Below are 15,672 nucleotides of genomic sequence, written 5' to 3'. Positions count from 1 at the left end.
TTCCCATGTCTCTGTGTAAGAACATAGGAAAGGGCAAGGTGAAATTCCACTTATGGCTATGCTCCTGAACAATAATATCAGCAAAATAGTCCAGAAACATAGTATCAAGATGGCATTGAGGAAGAAATGGGGATACACAATGTGTAATATTGGTGAACACAGTACAAGAACTTAATTCCTAAGTTCGTAATTCATTTCCCAGAAAATTTTTGTGCAATGGTTTAAAGTTGAAATATTTTGTTACAGTGATTTTTATAAAAGATATATTTCGAAGATCCACAATTTTGTCAGTAGAGGCACTCCTTCTTTCCACTGATTGCTGCAGATTATACCCCCTCCATGCCTTAGTAGACAGTCTTTGTAAGTTGTTGTGGCTGAAAAAATTCACTGCCTGGTGATGATCCTCTTCAGACTTACTTAGGCTGACTTTCAGAAGAAATAATGTTTGTCATTGGGCTGGTACACAAAGCCTTTCCAGGTTGGTAGACCTGTCAGATCTTCAACTCGCTCCAGCAGCATAACTTTCAAGAACCCAGGGTCACGCATATGCCACAGTAAAGCATCAGAGTAGAGATTTAGTAAAAATCCATAAAAGATGAAATCTACATATATTTTCAACATATGTTAAGGCAAAAATTACCACAGAATACACATTATAACAAATATACAAAAATAAATATTCTAAATTAGCCTCCTTCACCAATACTTGAGCAATTTGCCTTGAGTTTCCTTTGGAACTTCTCTAAGCAACCAATAATTGAATTTCTTACAAAGGAATCACTACAAGAATGACTAGCACAAAATTCTGAGTATCATGAACCCTACTTGAGGAGGATAAAATTTTGTGTTTTCAAATAAGACACAGAAAAAATAAATCCATTTCGCAAGCAGCATTGGGGTGTAATACTGACTTGCTTTAACCTGTTTATGACCAGAGGAAAGATACTTAACCTTTCTGGATCTCAGGTTGTTTACTTGCAAAATGAAGAGACTGAATCAAATGATTTCATGGTCTGTTACATTTCTAAAATACATTATTATAAGTATATAATGTTTCTCTTGAAATTTTGGTGTAGGAAATAATTTAGTTGTGCTGGTTTGAGGCGATTCCCCTCTCCCCCTTCGAATGAATATTCTTAATATAATTTCAAGACTGATATAGTTAAATTAAGGCATAATCAATTATAAAAGTAAGCAGAGATTACAAATTTTCTTCAACCCTTGATATCATTTCTATCATCCTAAATTTTATAGTCAGATGGTACTCCTGTGATTAAAATAAAATAGGATAAGGATTTTTTTAAACTATGTTTGAAATTGTTAACATTGAATTGGAGGAAAAATAATGTAAAATAAGGACTAAATTACTCTGTATTAAAATGCTATTACTAACCACTGTGGTATTTAAATATTAGCAGTAAAAAAATAATTCCTGAAAAAGAAATTTCACAAATTCAATTACAATTAACACAATGACAAACTTTAAATTATGCAACCCATATAATATTGAATTCTCAAAATCTAAGATTCATAAAAACACTCTGAGTTCTCAGAGTTCATAGCCAAAACTTAAACATTAGGGAATCTCAACATTTGTAAAGTTAGTATCTGTACTACAACTGTAATACTTTAATGGATTTACTGCCTCACTGATGGGGGAATTCCCACCAACCATGCATACCCTAATACCATCCATGCCAGTCCATCCTGGGACTCTAGTGGAGGTCTACTATACAAGTCCACCATAAAGAGAACACACCCAACAGACCTCCCTCTCAAACTCTTGAGACTGTGGGGATACAAAAGGGCTCACTTTTTACTATTTTTCTCTTAAAACAAGTTTTATGCCATTTCTCTTGTACAGATTCTTTTTTCTAATATGCTTATGCTTGTTTATGCCCACTGAGGATTGTTATCCTCAGGTTTTCATTAGGGCCACCCTCAACTTCTAATGCAGTCTTCCATGACATACAGTCATAAATTAACCACCAAAGGAATACCGACTCTATCAATCAACAAGCATGTGTGCAGCACTTACTATAAGCCAGGCCTTATTCTGCGTGTTTAGAATACAAAAACAAAAGTCTCTTTCTTCAAAGAGCTTGTATTACATTATAGGGGAAAACATCCTATCCTCAAACAAACATAAAATATATGCACAGTAACTGTGGAAAGAAGAAAGTATTAGCAGGAAAGGAAATCCACATGTGGGAAATGTCCTCTAATGTGAGCTTTGAAAAGAAGCTAAGGTAGGTGAGAAGGGAATGCATTCTAAAAACGGATGGGAGATGGACTGTCATATACAAGGAACAACAAGAAACTGCTTGGTTAGAACACAGGCTGTACAAAGAGGGATATCAGGTAATAAGCCAGAAAAGTAACATTGATCCAAACAGCAAAGGGCTTGACATGCTAGAGGAGTCTGTATTATACCAAAGGGTCAATAGGGAGCCAATAATGCTTTTTCAATAGGAGAGTGACACAGTTAAGATCAGTGTCTTAGGAAAATGATTTTGGCAATTGTGGTGGCAGAATTAGAAAGGAAAGAGGTTGATGGTAAAGAAACCAATGAGGCTGTTACTGCAATACTCCAGGAGAGAAATAATGAGGCCCTGAACTAGGGTCACAGTTCTATAAGTGGAGAGGAAGGGACGGCTATGTGAGCTATTGTGAAGGTAGAAACAAACTTTATAACTGATTGAATATGGGGAGGTGAAGCCAAAGATGGCAACAAAATTGTTTAACAACTTTGACCTGAGGGGCAGTGAGGTGGCACAGTGGATTGAGCAACAGCCTGGAGTCAGGAGGACCTGAGCTCAAATCTGGCCTCAGACACTTACTAGATGTATAATCCTGGGCAAGTCACTTAACCCCATTGCCTAGCCCCGCCCCTCCAAAAAAAATTACAGAAAAGAATCAACATAAGACATTTTGTTCTATCACCTCACTTGAGAAACACTGAAAGTGTTTCTCAAATTGTAAACTATCAGGAAACCTGTACTTAAAAACTATACTGCCAAAAGATTTCTCTTTTGAATGGGAAGTGGTATCCTTAGGTAGCTCTCACTACATTGAACATACATCAGTTAACATTTATGACGACTGGTATTTTAAGGTTTATAAAACAATTAAAACCTCTAAATTGCTTTATAATGTTTTTTCTAGTCTTCTGTATATTGTGTATTGATATATAAGCATATATATGCATGTATGTCACACATATGTATGTACACACCTATGTAAAGCAAAGGATTTGAAAGGAGGATACCTAAAAACAAAAGGGGAAAAATCTCAGACTTCATTACTACTCCCAAAAAACAACCAAGAGAATATCACAACTACTGATCCATATACCTGATTTCTCTTCTCTACAGAAAAATTTTTAAAGAACAATTTTTGTATACATTAAGGGTATCCTAGAACATATGAGAAAACTGCAAATTATATGTATTTGTTCTTTTCACAAATAATTTCTTGATATTGTCTTATATCACTTACATTTCCTAACATCCCTTCCTGCTTCCTACTCTCAGAGTCAAGCCTGATAAAAGTTTTTAAAAAGTTCTGCAAAATTAATCAATGGGTTGAAAAGTTTTATGCAGTACTCAAATCCCATAGTCTCCCACCTCTGCAGAGAAAAGTAACTTCTAACTTTCTTCTTTAGGGGTCAGCGTTGGTCATTGTTTTCCCTAGTACTCACTTGTAATTATTTTGTTGTTTTTTTCTACTCAAATTGTTATAATCATGTATATTGTTCCACATTGATTCTGTTCTGCTTATTTCACTTTGTATCAGTTCACATAAGTCCTGCTATGCTTCTCAGTAATCATTACGCTCATCACTTTTACAAAACTTTAATTCCATTAAAAACATGTACTACAATTTATCCCAGTGGAGGATGACTCTGTTTCGATCTCACTATAAAAAGCACTGCTATAAATACTTTGGTGCATGTGACCTTCCTCTTTAATTACTGATCTACTTTAACCTACGTCCAGCATGCAGAATGAGAGAATGAGAGTTCGAAAGGACCTCAGTGACCACTGAGTCCATCCCACTCCTGAAAGGAATCCCTGCTGTAACAGATCTGAAAAAATATTCGTCCAGCCTCTGCTCTGAAACCTCAAGTACAAAGGGACCGCCACCTGTTGAGGCAATAAATTCCACTTCTGGATAAATTTAATTGTTAGGAAGTATTTCCTAAAATCAAGTCTCAATTGACATCTCTCTTCTCCATCCTTCTTGACCTGTGATATGCAGAAGAGACCACAATACTCAGAATGTGCAGACTAGGGCAGAGTATAGGATCAGCACCACTTTATTTCTGGAAACTTTGCCTCTTTTAATGTAGCATAAGGTTGTATTAGCTTTTTTGGCTGCCACATCACACTGCTGACTCATACTAAGCTTTTGGTCTACTGAAACTTCCAGTTGTGTTGCAAAGAAACTACCCTCTAACCTCCCTCAACATGTACCTGAGGATTTTTTGAACCCGAGTGTAAGACTTTACTAATTCTGCTAAATTTCACCTTACTACATTTACTCTAATTCTGTCCAGTTCTTTCTGCACCATGACTTTCACTCAGTGTGTTAGTCAACCCCTTCCACCTTGGAGTATTCTGCCAATTTGATGAGCATGCTATATATCTTTTATACAAGTCATTGATTAAAAAAAAAAATTTTTTTCTAAAGCATTGGGCCAAGCACAGTACCTTTCTGATGCTCAATACCTACATTAGTGAGTCAACTAACATTTATACTTACTGAATATTCATTATATGCCACGTAGAGTGCTAAGCACTGAGGATATAAAGAAATGTAAAAACATGGTCCCTGCCTTCAAAGAATTCTATTTTAAGGGGGGAAGAGACAACCTACAACCTACGTACAGGATATGAGATCTATACAGAGTAGAAGGAAGGTAATTTCAGATAAAAGGCACCAGGCTGAGTGGAAAAGGAGTAGGGGAGAGAGGCACAGAGCAGGAAAGGCTTCTTGCATAAGGTGAGAGTTGAGTCATAAATGAAGTCAAGAGAAGTCGGGTAGCAGATGAGGGAGAACACTCCAGGCATGAGGGAGAGCCAGTAAAAAGGCAAAGAATCAGAAGATGGAATGTCCTACATAATGAAAAGCAAGAGGAACGATGCCACTGAATTGCAGAATATGTGTGAAGGAGTAAAGAGTAAGGAGATGGAACACAGGAAGGGAGAAGGTTGAAAGAGCTAGGTGAAGGCCTTTAAAAGCCAAGTAATTCTGTGTTTGTTCCACAAGATAACAAAGGTGTCACTGGAGTTTTTTGAGTAGAGAGCTCACATGGTCATAACTGCATTTTAGCAAAATCAGAGCTAAGTATGGAGAAGTAACATGCTAGAGAGAATAGCAGGATGTGGTAAGAGATTTGCTTTGGCAAGAAGAGCTACTTCTTCATGTAAGACAGGGAGAGGAGGAGATAATGGGGGGGAATGATCAAATGTGAGATGAAGAGAGAAGAGGATAGTATTGTTAGGAAGTGTTTCTCTGTACAGCCCTGGCAAGTCACTGGACCTCACTGTCCTCACAGAGAAAATGACAGAGTTCCCAGATGGCCTCTGAGGTCCTTTCTAGATCTATGATCTATGATCTGAGGCACTCTTCTAGATGCTTTCAGCCATGGTGACACTGAACCCTAAACAACTACTTTGAAGCTTGGCCATTCAAGCAGTTCCGTATTTTTCTAAGTGCATCACCATCTAGTCTACATCTCTCCATCTTCTCCACAAGAATATGAAACACTTTTTCAAGTGCTTTCCTAATAATCTAGGTAAATATATTTACAGAATTTCCTTCATCTACCAGTCTAGTCCCTGTGTGAAAAAGTTAGGTATTACCTGTTCTTGGTATGACCTGTCCTTGATGAAGCAATGCTGGCTCTTAATAATTACCACTTCCCTTTCTAGGGAACTGTTAGAAGTTTTTCCTTACATGATGCTTAAATACGTTTCTCTGTAACTTGCATGCAGCAGTTCTATCCCATGGGGCCACAAAGAACAAGTCTAATCACTTTTCTACATAATAATCCCATAAATAATTGAAGAGAGATATGATATCTACCTTAAACAAGGTAAACGCCCTAGGTTCCTTAAATAAATTCTTGCATGGAACTATCATTATGAAAAGTCTCTTTTTTATTGTCCAAGAATCTGCGATCTGTGTGGGCAGTACTTACTCCAGAGAGGGATGTGTGTTAAAAAAAAAAAAAAAAAATCATCTCCTAATGACTAAGACTCTAATGAGAACCCTCTCCAAAATTAGCATGGCTAAATTTTCAGACAACAGATATACACCCTGTTGTAAAACCTTGTATTCAATTGAGACAGTCTTCAAGAACCCAGAAATACCTCTATATCATAAGTTGTCAATGTAGGATTATAATACAAGTTAAAGGAATTATGAGTCAGCTGGTAGCACAATGCATAGATCACTGTGCTTTGAGTCAGAAAGACCTGAGTTCAAATCTGGCCACAGACACTTACTAGTTTTGTGAACCCTGGATGAGACACTTAACCTGTTTGCTTCAGTTTACTTAACTATAAAATGGAAATAGTAATAGCACCTACCTTGCTGGGTTCTTGTGAAGATCAAATGAGATAATATCTATAAAATGTGCTTAGGACAGTACATGACACATGGTAGGTGCTATGCAAATACTTATTCCCTTCCTCCTATTCCTTTTACAAGATTTAAAAATAATACTATCAGTTCTTTAACACATACTGATTACTCAAAACATCATTAGCTTAAATTTTATACTGGTAATGAAGCAAAGAAACCAAACAAACCTAAGACTGAAAACCAGAATATCAACTCAGACCTATGAAAATAAAATAAAATTTAAACCCCAACTTCACACTGGAAGCCAAACACAGCAGTACTAACCCTAAAGACACAGTAACAGTCAAGCAATAGTCAAAGTTAAGTGCTCCAAGACTATGAAGGAGACATTAGGGGAAAGTAGGATTAGACAGAAAAGACAAAAAAAAAAACAAATAGTTGTGGAACATTATGGCAAGGCTAGGCAGAGAATAAATTAGAAGAAAAATAAAAATAAAAGCCACCAAAACTGAAGGACATAGTCATTTATCAGACTCAGAGATGTTCAGTTTCTCTGCTAAAACACCAGCTACCTTATATTCCTCCTGATCTGTGCCTCTCCCCTACTCCTTTTCCACTCAGCCTGGTGCCTTTTATCTGAAATTACCTTCCTTCTACTCTGTATAGATCTCATATCCTGTACATAGGTTGTAGGTAATCTCTTCCCCTATTAAAATAGAATTCTTTAAAGGCAGAGACCATGTTTTTACATTTCTTCGTATCCTCAGTGCTTAGCACTGTACGTGGCATATAATGAATATTCAGTAAGTATAAATGTTAGTTGACTCACTAATGTAGGTATTAAGCATCAGAAAGGGATCTGTACTTGGCCCAATGCTTAAAAAAAAATTTTTTTTTAATCAATGACTTATATAAAAGATATATAGCATGCTCATCAAATTGGCAAAATACTCCAAGGTGGGAGGAGTTGGCTAACACACTGAGTGAAAGTCATGGTGCAGAAAGAACTGGACAGAATTAGAGTAAATGTAGTAAGGTGAAATTTAGCAGAATTAGTAAAGTCTTACACTCGGGTTCAAAAAATCCTCAGGTACATGTTGAGGGAGGTTAGAGGGTAGCTTCTTTGCAACACAACTGGAAGTTTCAGTAGACCAAAAGCTTAGTATGAGTCAGCAGTGTGATGTGGCAGCCAAAAAAGCTAATACAACCTTATGCTACATTAAAAGAGGCAAAGTTTCCAGAAATAAAGTAGTGCTAATCCTGTACTCTGCCTTAGTCTGCACATTATGAGTACTGTGTTCTGTTCTGCATATCATAGGTTGAAAAGGATGCTGATAATCTGTAAAGTGTCTAGAGGAGGGTAGCCAATATTGGTGAAGGACCTTAAGTCCATGTCATGAGAATTGGTTGAAGTAACTGGATATATTTACCTGGAAGAAGAGAGAAGTGAAAACTGCATATGACGAAAGGATGAAAAAGCTATAAATATCACTGTCAAATGTTAATCAAAGTAATATTTTTATTATGGCATATCTTCAAGTCCTTTTATCATTCGAGTTGACTGTTAGCTTAAAAATGTCTTTCCCAAAATATGAAGCCCACATGTGAACAGCCTATTCCATTAAATGCTCTCACCAGGGAAAAATATAGCAGAATTCTCACCTTTCTCTAGACTCTTTGATTTTATTAATGAAGCCTAAGATTGCATTAGCTTTTTTTTAGTTATTATTATTATTGACTCATATTTATATTATACTTCACTAAAAGATCTAGGTCTCTTTCACACAAACTATCATTAGCTATGGCTCCCTCACCCATTATATACATATACAATCTATTTCAAACTCACGTAGTTTACATTTATAGGGCAGCGAGGTAGAGTAGTGGATGGAATGCCAGGCCTGGAGTCAGAAAAAGACTCATCTTCCCGATGTTCCTGAGTTCAAATATGGCCTCAGATATTTATTAGCTGTGTGATCCTGGACAAGTCACTTAACCCTGTTTGCCTCAGTTTTTTCATCTGTAAAATAAGCTGGAGAAGGAAATGGCAAACTATTCCAGTATCTTTATCAAGAAAACCCCAAAAGGGGTCATGAATAGTTAGACACAACTGGGGGGAGGGGGAAAAGGCTTACTGAAGTTTACATTTATATCAGTGTTGAACAAAAATTGGGTTAAAAAAAATGGAGTCAATTCTTTCAGTTCACATGTTCAGTCAATTCTAAACAAATCTAACCAAATCATCATATAATTCACATTTCTCCTTCGTGTCCACAAGGATATCTTGAAACTTGAGCTGAAAAGATTATTTTGGCAGCAGTGTGAAAAATGAAATGGAGAAATTAGGGATTGAAGGCGGGGAAAACAGTTAGAAAGCTTTTAAAACAGCCCAAGTGAGGATGAGGGACTTAGTCTACTTTTATTGCACTCCTTTTTCATGAAGGCTTGTCTCACAACCTATACCATAAGCTCTTTGAGGGAAAGGACTTTATCCTGTATTTACCCCCTCATAACATCAAGCATAGCAACTAGCATATACTCAGCATTTAAACAACGGCTGATGACAATGATAATGTTCCAGAATTCTCGGGGGGGGGATAAATTTTGTATAAAAAGGATGTAACCAAAAATTTAAGCAATAAGCTTTTTTAATTAAAAGAAGCCTTAAAACTTTTTAGTTTCCTTCAATATTCATACTATATATACATACATACACACACTGCTGCTACACTGTTCTGGTACACATAGGGCCTTTTTATCTTTGATCTGTTTTTGGAATATATACCGAATAGTGGACTCTTTGGGTGACAGCGTATGGACATTTTAGTCGGGTCTTTGAGTAACTAATTGTATTCTAGAATGGTTAGACCACTTTATAGCTTCACCAACAATGCCTTAGTACAAAAGAAATGTGAAGCATGGAAAATATTAGATAATAACACTCCACACAAAAGGCAAAGATAATAACTATTAATTCATATGCCTGATTCTTCACCTTTATAAAATATTTTAAAATGATCAATATAGCACATAAAGGGTACCTCAACATAAAATATGAGATTGGAAAGGTATGCTTTTACAAGAACTCTCTAAAGAAAACCACATCTTTATAGTCACAATTGACAAAAAGAACACTACAATGCCCCACTATAGGACTCAGTAGAGCAAAAGACGGGACTCTTCACCAAAGAGGATTGTCTCATCTTTATGTTATAATGCAAAAGGCTGTTGTAACCATAGAAATCCAGCACTCATCTTTCTTCTGAACTCCAGTCTTATAGCATCAACTTCTATACCTGAAGTGCCATAGGCATCTTGTTCTTTCTAGGATACCACTATCCTTTCAGTCAAGCACCCAGGTTTGTAACCTTGTAGTATCTTACTCTGTTCACTCTCATCAGCCTCCCCCCACCCCTACATCTAATCAGTTGTTAAGTCTCATCAATTCTATCTTCATTGCCTACATCCAACCCCTTCTCTCTACTTATCTGGCTACTATCCTAGTTCAGTTTCAAATCACCTCTCCTGAACTAGTGCCAACAGAAATTGGTCTCTCTACCTCTAAGGCTCTCCTCTCTAATCATCTTCCACATCGCTACCAAATTGTTATTTCTACAGCTCAAGTCTGATCATGTTGTTAGGTTCACAAAGTTTCAGCAGCTCCCTACTGCTTTCGGAGAAAATAAAAACAACTCTGTTTAGTATTTAAATCATTTCAATCTGGTTCCAATGTATTTGTCCAGATTGATTTTGTATTACAGCCCTACTCTATATTCCAGATAAAATGGCCCGTTTTTTGGTTCCCAATGGATGACATTCTATCTCTGGTGTCTGTACCTTCGAAGAGGCTGCCCCCAGAGAGTGTATCCTCTTCTGCCTCTTGGAATTCCTAGCTAATTACAATGCCCAGTTGAAGTCCTATTTCCTACATGCAGCCTTTCCTGATCGTCTAAGTTGTAATTCCCCAATCTACTCCAAATTTTTTTTCACATCGACTCCACATATATCATATAAAGACAGCAACTTATAGTGGAGAAAATGCTGGTGTGAAAACAAGGAAGACCTGATCTCAAGTCCCACCTCTGACACATGATTTTGTGACCCTGGACAACTCACTCAATCTCTTAGTACTCTAGGTAGCACTCTAAGTTGTAGAGAAGGTGTTCAACTACAATGGTTGAAAAAGCTCCCTATACCAATGAAACCACAGGTGTAGACTCTACATCTGTATCTCTAATCCATATTTTGTATTTACTTATCTGCAAACAAATTCCATCTCTCAGCCCTCATCCCCAAAAAATAAATTCCTTGAAGGTAGGTACAGTTTCATTTTTGACTTTGTACAGCAAGAACTCAGCTTAGTGCCTTGCATATAATAGGTACTTACAAAATGCTTGCTGAATTGAACTGAGTTCACTAATTCTCTGGTTATTCTTATCAAGCAAGGCATTAAACAGAGGAATGTATATCTGCCAAAGATTCTCATCATCATCATGAAGAATTTTGCAAATTAAGGTTCAAGTGAAAGAGATTCACTATAGATGATTAGGTCCACCAGATACTCTTGTTTACAAGTAACCGATTACACCAAGCTCCAGAAATTCCTAACTATTACAAAGAAACTGGTCTACTATCCATATAGAAGAAAAGAAAAAGAAAAATGCCCATTATTCCAATTACTATAGGCAGCTCAGAGATTATTCCATAAGTATATTTATTTGGGACAGTCCCTGTAGACAGAAAGATTCGGTCCAGAATCAAACAAGGAGAGAGGTAGACTACTTTTAGGGAACTGCATAGTGCTATTCCCCAAAACAAGTGGTCAAAGGATATGAAAAATTTACAAATAAAAAATGTAACTTGTCAACATCTGAAAAATTGTTTAAAAACACTAATAAGGGAAATGCAAAATTTTAAAACTCCTGAAGGAGATTTAAAAACCTAAACTCTATCAAATTAGCAAGATTAGGGAAATTCACTAATGGAATTATGGGAAGATAGGAATGCTAATTCATTGCTGGTTTGGCAGTAAACTTCAATGATAAACTGAAAATAAATTACATATCCAACAAGTGGGGAATGGTTGATCAATGAGATATGAATACAAAGGAATATTACTGTATATTAAATATTAACATACATAAAAACTTCAGAGAAACATGGCAGTAATTGTAGAAAAAGTAATAAAGAATGAAGAAAGCAGAGTCAAAAGAACAATATAAAAAATAACTACAATATAAAGTCAACACTAAGCCATCAAAGTAAGGTCAGATGGAATGCAGAAAGAAAGCACTCCTCCTTCCATAGACTATCAATGTTAAGTTCTATGAAAGTTTTTATTAAGACAGGAAGTGTGTTTCAAAAAATTTTAAGTAAGCACCCTGGAACTTCAGGATGCATTTGTAGCTATAAAAAATTTCATAGTTTAAAATGATTAATGCTAGTCTATTTTGCACAAATTGAACAGGAAGAGGCTCTGAGGCTTAGTGGAGAGAGTGCTGTATTTGTAGACAAGAAAACCTGGGTTCAAGTCCTATCTCTAAAACTTAGTAGCTACGCGAGCAAGGGCAAGCCACATTACTATCTCTCTAAGATGAAGGCACCTCCTAAGACTTACCTAAGCTACAAATAAATGAAATAACAGTTCTTTGACATATTAAAATGATCAAATGATCTTACATCTGTTTAAAAAAAGGGAAGAGTGGTGAGGATCAGGATTGAAGAAGAATACCTCAAAAGACCAAGCAAATTTTTCTATCAACTGATGTATCTGGTCCTTCTCATGTTAAATGTCTACTCATTAGTGATTTGTAAAGATATGCCATATAGGACTTCTCCTTCACACAACATCAGTTACATACAGTGTTACTAACTTTTTAAGAGTCAATTAAAATGAGTGTTCTAACTGTATACCCAAAAAGTATATGTACAGGAAACTTAAAGGTGATAATAAATGTTGTTAATTTCTTGAATACCAAGAAATGATTACCATTAATCAAAATAATAACTAATAATACTCCAGAGTATTTAAGGTTAGCTAGAGTGTTTTTAGTACCTTTTGTTCTATTAATGACAGCTTAACCACATTTTTAAACCAACTACACTATAATATATCTCAAGTTTAGGAAATACATAATTTCTTATATTAATTTTCACCAGCAAATGTTAGTCTTGTATTGTTCTTAGATTTTCATTAGCAAATGAAAATTGTTATGCTAGTTTTCAAGAGTATACAGATTTTGCTTGAAGGTTTTTTAAAATTTTTATGATTATCATGGAATATAACTAGTATTAAAGAATTATATGCTAATGACAATACCATTGACTACCTTCCTACATGAGGATAATAAAAGAAAGGTCAATCTAAACACATAAAAGATTCCTTTCCTATGTCTTTGGTGTATTCATTTCTTTAAAAGAACTTAAAATTATCCAAAAGTCTGAATAAGTCTGAACATGAGTTAACAGATTCGAGCCAGATTTTATACAATGATATATATTAGGTTTTGAGCATTTACCTTCCAGTTTAGTTGGCTAGCTATAAAATTCTACAATATGGTTATGATTTTTCTGTCAAGGGTATATCTAAGTGTTATTGCTAGACCCTTTGTTTAAAAAAATGAAAAAAGAATCTGTTATCCAGCAACATAGATTTTTTTATCTTGCAAATTATTTAGGTTCTTTTAGGTTTAGATGGTAAATGACTGTCACAAAAAAAATTTTTCCCCACATGATGGTGTGTCCTCTCTTGTAAGATTCTTTTTTATATATCAAAATCATATGAGATGAGTAAGCTCAAAATGCTGAAAATAATTGGCCTTTACCATTCACAATACAGAGAAGTAAATAAAACGTCTTCAAAATTCCCAGGGCTACTCTGTAAAAGTTGAAAACCAGTGTCTCAATTCAATATACTCTTAAGAAGGCTAGTTAAAAAAAAATACCTCAATAACTTAAATACCAATACCTCAATTACTCAAGAAAGAACTGTACAAATATGAAAAATTTTTAATTTCTAGTTTAGTAGTAAACAGCTCTAAATTCAGGCCACCTCTGTCAGAAACTGAATGCACAGAAGCAGAGGGACAATTTTACCAATGGAAATGTCCATCAACTTCTCTAATCCTTAGGGAAGGGTCAATCTCATCCCAGACCTGGGTAATCCTAGGCAGTTCCAGTAGGTATACAGAGGTCCCTAGACAAACTACAGAACAGTGAACCTGAAACCTTAAATTAGTGCAGAATCTAAACCAAGGTTGGTATAAGCCAACTTACCCCTTGTCCTATCTACACCCCTTGAGCTGACCTAGAACCAGCTCTGCCTCCAAGTAGATCATATTGTGAAATCTTGATAAAAACTATCACAATCAATGTTAATTCTTTGGGGTTGAGTGACTTGCCCAAGGTCACACAGCTAGTATGTGTCAAGTGTTTGGTCTGAGGCCGGATTTGAACTCAGGTCCTCCTGACTTCAGGGCCGGTGCTCTATCTACTGCGCCACCTAGCTGCCCCAATCACAATCAATGTTAAAGCAATACAAACTGATCTAATCATTAGTATACGCTAAGCTCCCATAAGATCTACCCAAGGATAAAAAGCAGACAATAGGTTGATTTTATTTCAAAGGTTGAATAATTCTCTATTAAACAAGATACCCCAATTGTGGATAGCAGAAACTATATATCAAAATTATGACTGAATCCATGGAAAAACTATGTAGGTGACAGAATCATCACTGCTTAGTAAAAAAAATTGGAAATAAGATAAAATTGATCATGTAACTACAGAAAAGGTAAATCCTGTACCATTTATTTGAGTCTAATTATAAAGAGGAAAGCATAATCAATTTAGCAAATGTCTGTTTGCTTATTAATTTATTTATTTTTAGCAAATGTTTATTAAACCTACCAGGCCCTGTGCTAGGATGGGGAGCCAAAAGAAAAACCAAAAACTTCAAGATGCTTAGATTCTACTGCTACAAATAACACATGCTGCGCATGAAGCTAGGCACAAGGGGTTAGATGACTGAGGCTTTGAGAGGATGAAGTGAGTTGCCTAAGATTATACTGCTACTAAGTGGCAGAGCTAAAATTCAAATCCAAGTCTCCTGATTTTTTGAGATAGTCTTCCCACCAATTTAAAGTGGTGGAATTTATTCAATAAATGTTTATTCAATTCAGTAAATATTAAAAGCACCATGTATGTGCCAGGCACTGTGCTAAGGGCTACCAAGCTAACCCTCATAAACGTTGCACCACAGATAATGCTGGCTCAGTGTGCAGATGGGGCAGGCAGCTATCTACCACATATGATTCTACAGGGAATGCACATTCCCAAAAATCAGCCAAAAATGCAACACATATCCCCAAACAGCCAAAAATATCTCCAGTGGCTTGCTGTACCCCTACCTCAATTGTAATTTCCCTGTATTCAGTTAGTTCTTTGGGCTGAATGACAGTGTAGTATCCCTGAGAAAGGAGACTTTCTAGCAATGGTTAGCTGATTTTATTAGCTAACTGTCATCTTAGGACACAAAACAGGGAAACTTCAGGGTAGGAAAGTTTTGGGGAAAGCATGGAAATGGGCATAGCAAAGACAGGTTACTGTTGACAAAATATCCTTGAGCCCATGAGGGTGGGTCTCAGAAAGAAAATGAGGGAAAAAACGGGGGAGATAAAGAGGCCTCTTCTCTTCCCTAAAAAGTTTTTTTTCCTCTGTACACAATCATTTCAATTTCCCTTGCCCAGTCAGATTGAAAGAAAATAATCAAGTAAAAACATCCAATACTGAACATAATATTCTCTCCTAGACATTCTGTCATGAAAGGAGGATTCAGGAATATAGGATCATAGATTTAAGGCCTCAGAGGCCCTCAAGTTCAACCATTTCATTTAAGAGATGAAATTAAGGCCAGAGGGCTTCACTGACTGCCCAGGATCACACAGTTGTTGAGTGTCTGAGGCAAGACCCAGGCTTTCCAGAAAATACAGCATCCTCTCACACTGTTTCATTATCTGTTCTCTAGGCCGCTCACTGAATTTTCAGTTAGTCAGCCTTCCTTTTAATGGTCTTTTCATTTAC

At 36.2% G+C, this 15,672-nt stretch overlaps 1 protein-coding gene across 6 annotated transcripts in view; it reads right to left on the bottom strand.

The window, feature by feature from the left end:
* HBS1L (HBS1 like translational GTPase) overlaps positions 1-15,672 on the bottom strand; it is a 137,954-nt gene that overhangs the window by 93,508 nt on the left and 28,774 nt on the right. Inside the window, exon 1 of one of the 6 annotated variants that reach the window (XM_027850650.1) lies at positions 418-465. The exons of the other annotated variants lie outside the window; for them this stretch is intronic. Within the exon in view, the coding sequence (XP_027706451.1) occupies positions 418-452 (35 nt within the window). The 5' untranslated portion in view covers positions 453-465. Of the gene's footprint in view, positions 1-417; positions 466-15,672 lie in introns of those variants that run through there. 6 annotated transcript variants of the gene reach the window in all.

The sequence above is a fragment of the Vombatus ursinus genome, unplaced genomic scaffold (genome assembly GCF_900497805.2).
Source record: "Vombatus ursinus unplaced genomic scaffold, bare-nosed wombat genome assembly UNPS02009132.1, whole genome shotgun sequence".
NCBI lineage: Eukaryota > Metazoa > Chordata > Mammalia > Diprotodontia > Vombatidae > Vombatus > Vombatus ursinus.
The sequence above is the reverse complement of the archived record's forward strand: the minus strand, read 5'-3'. Positions and strand labels throughout refer to the sequence as shown.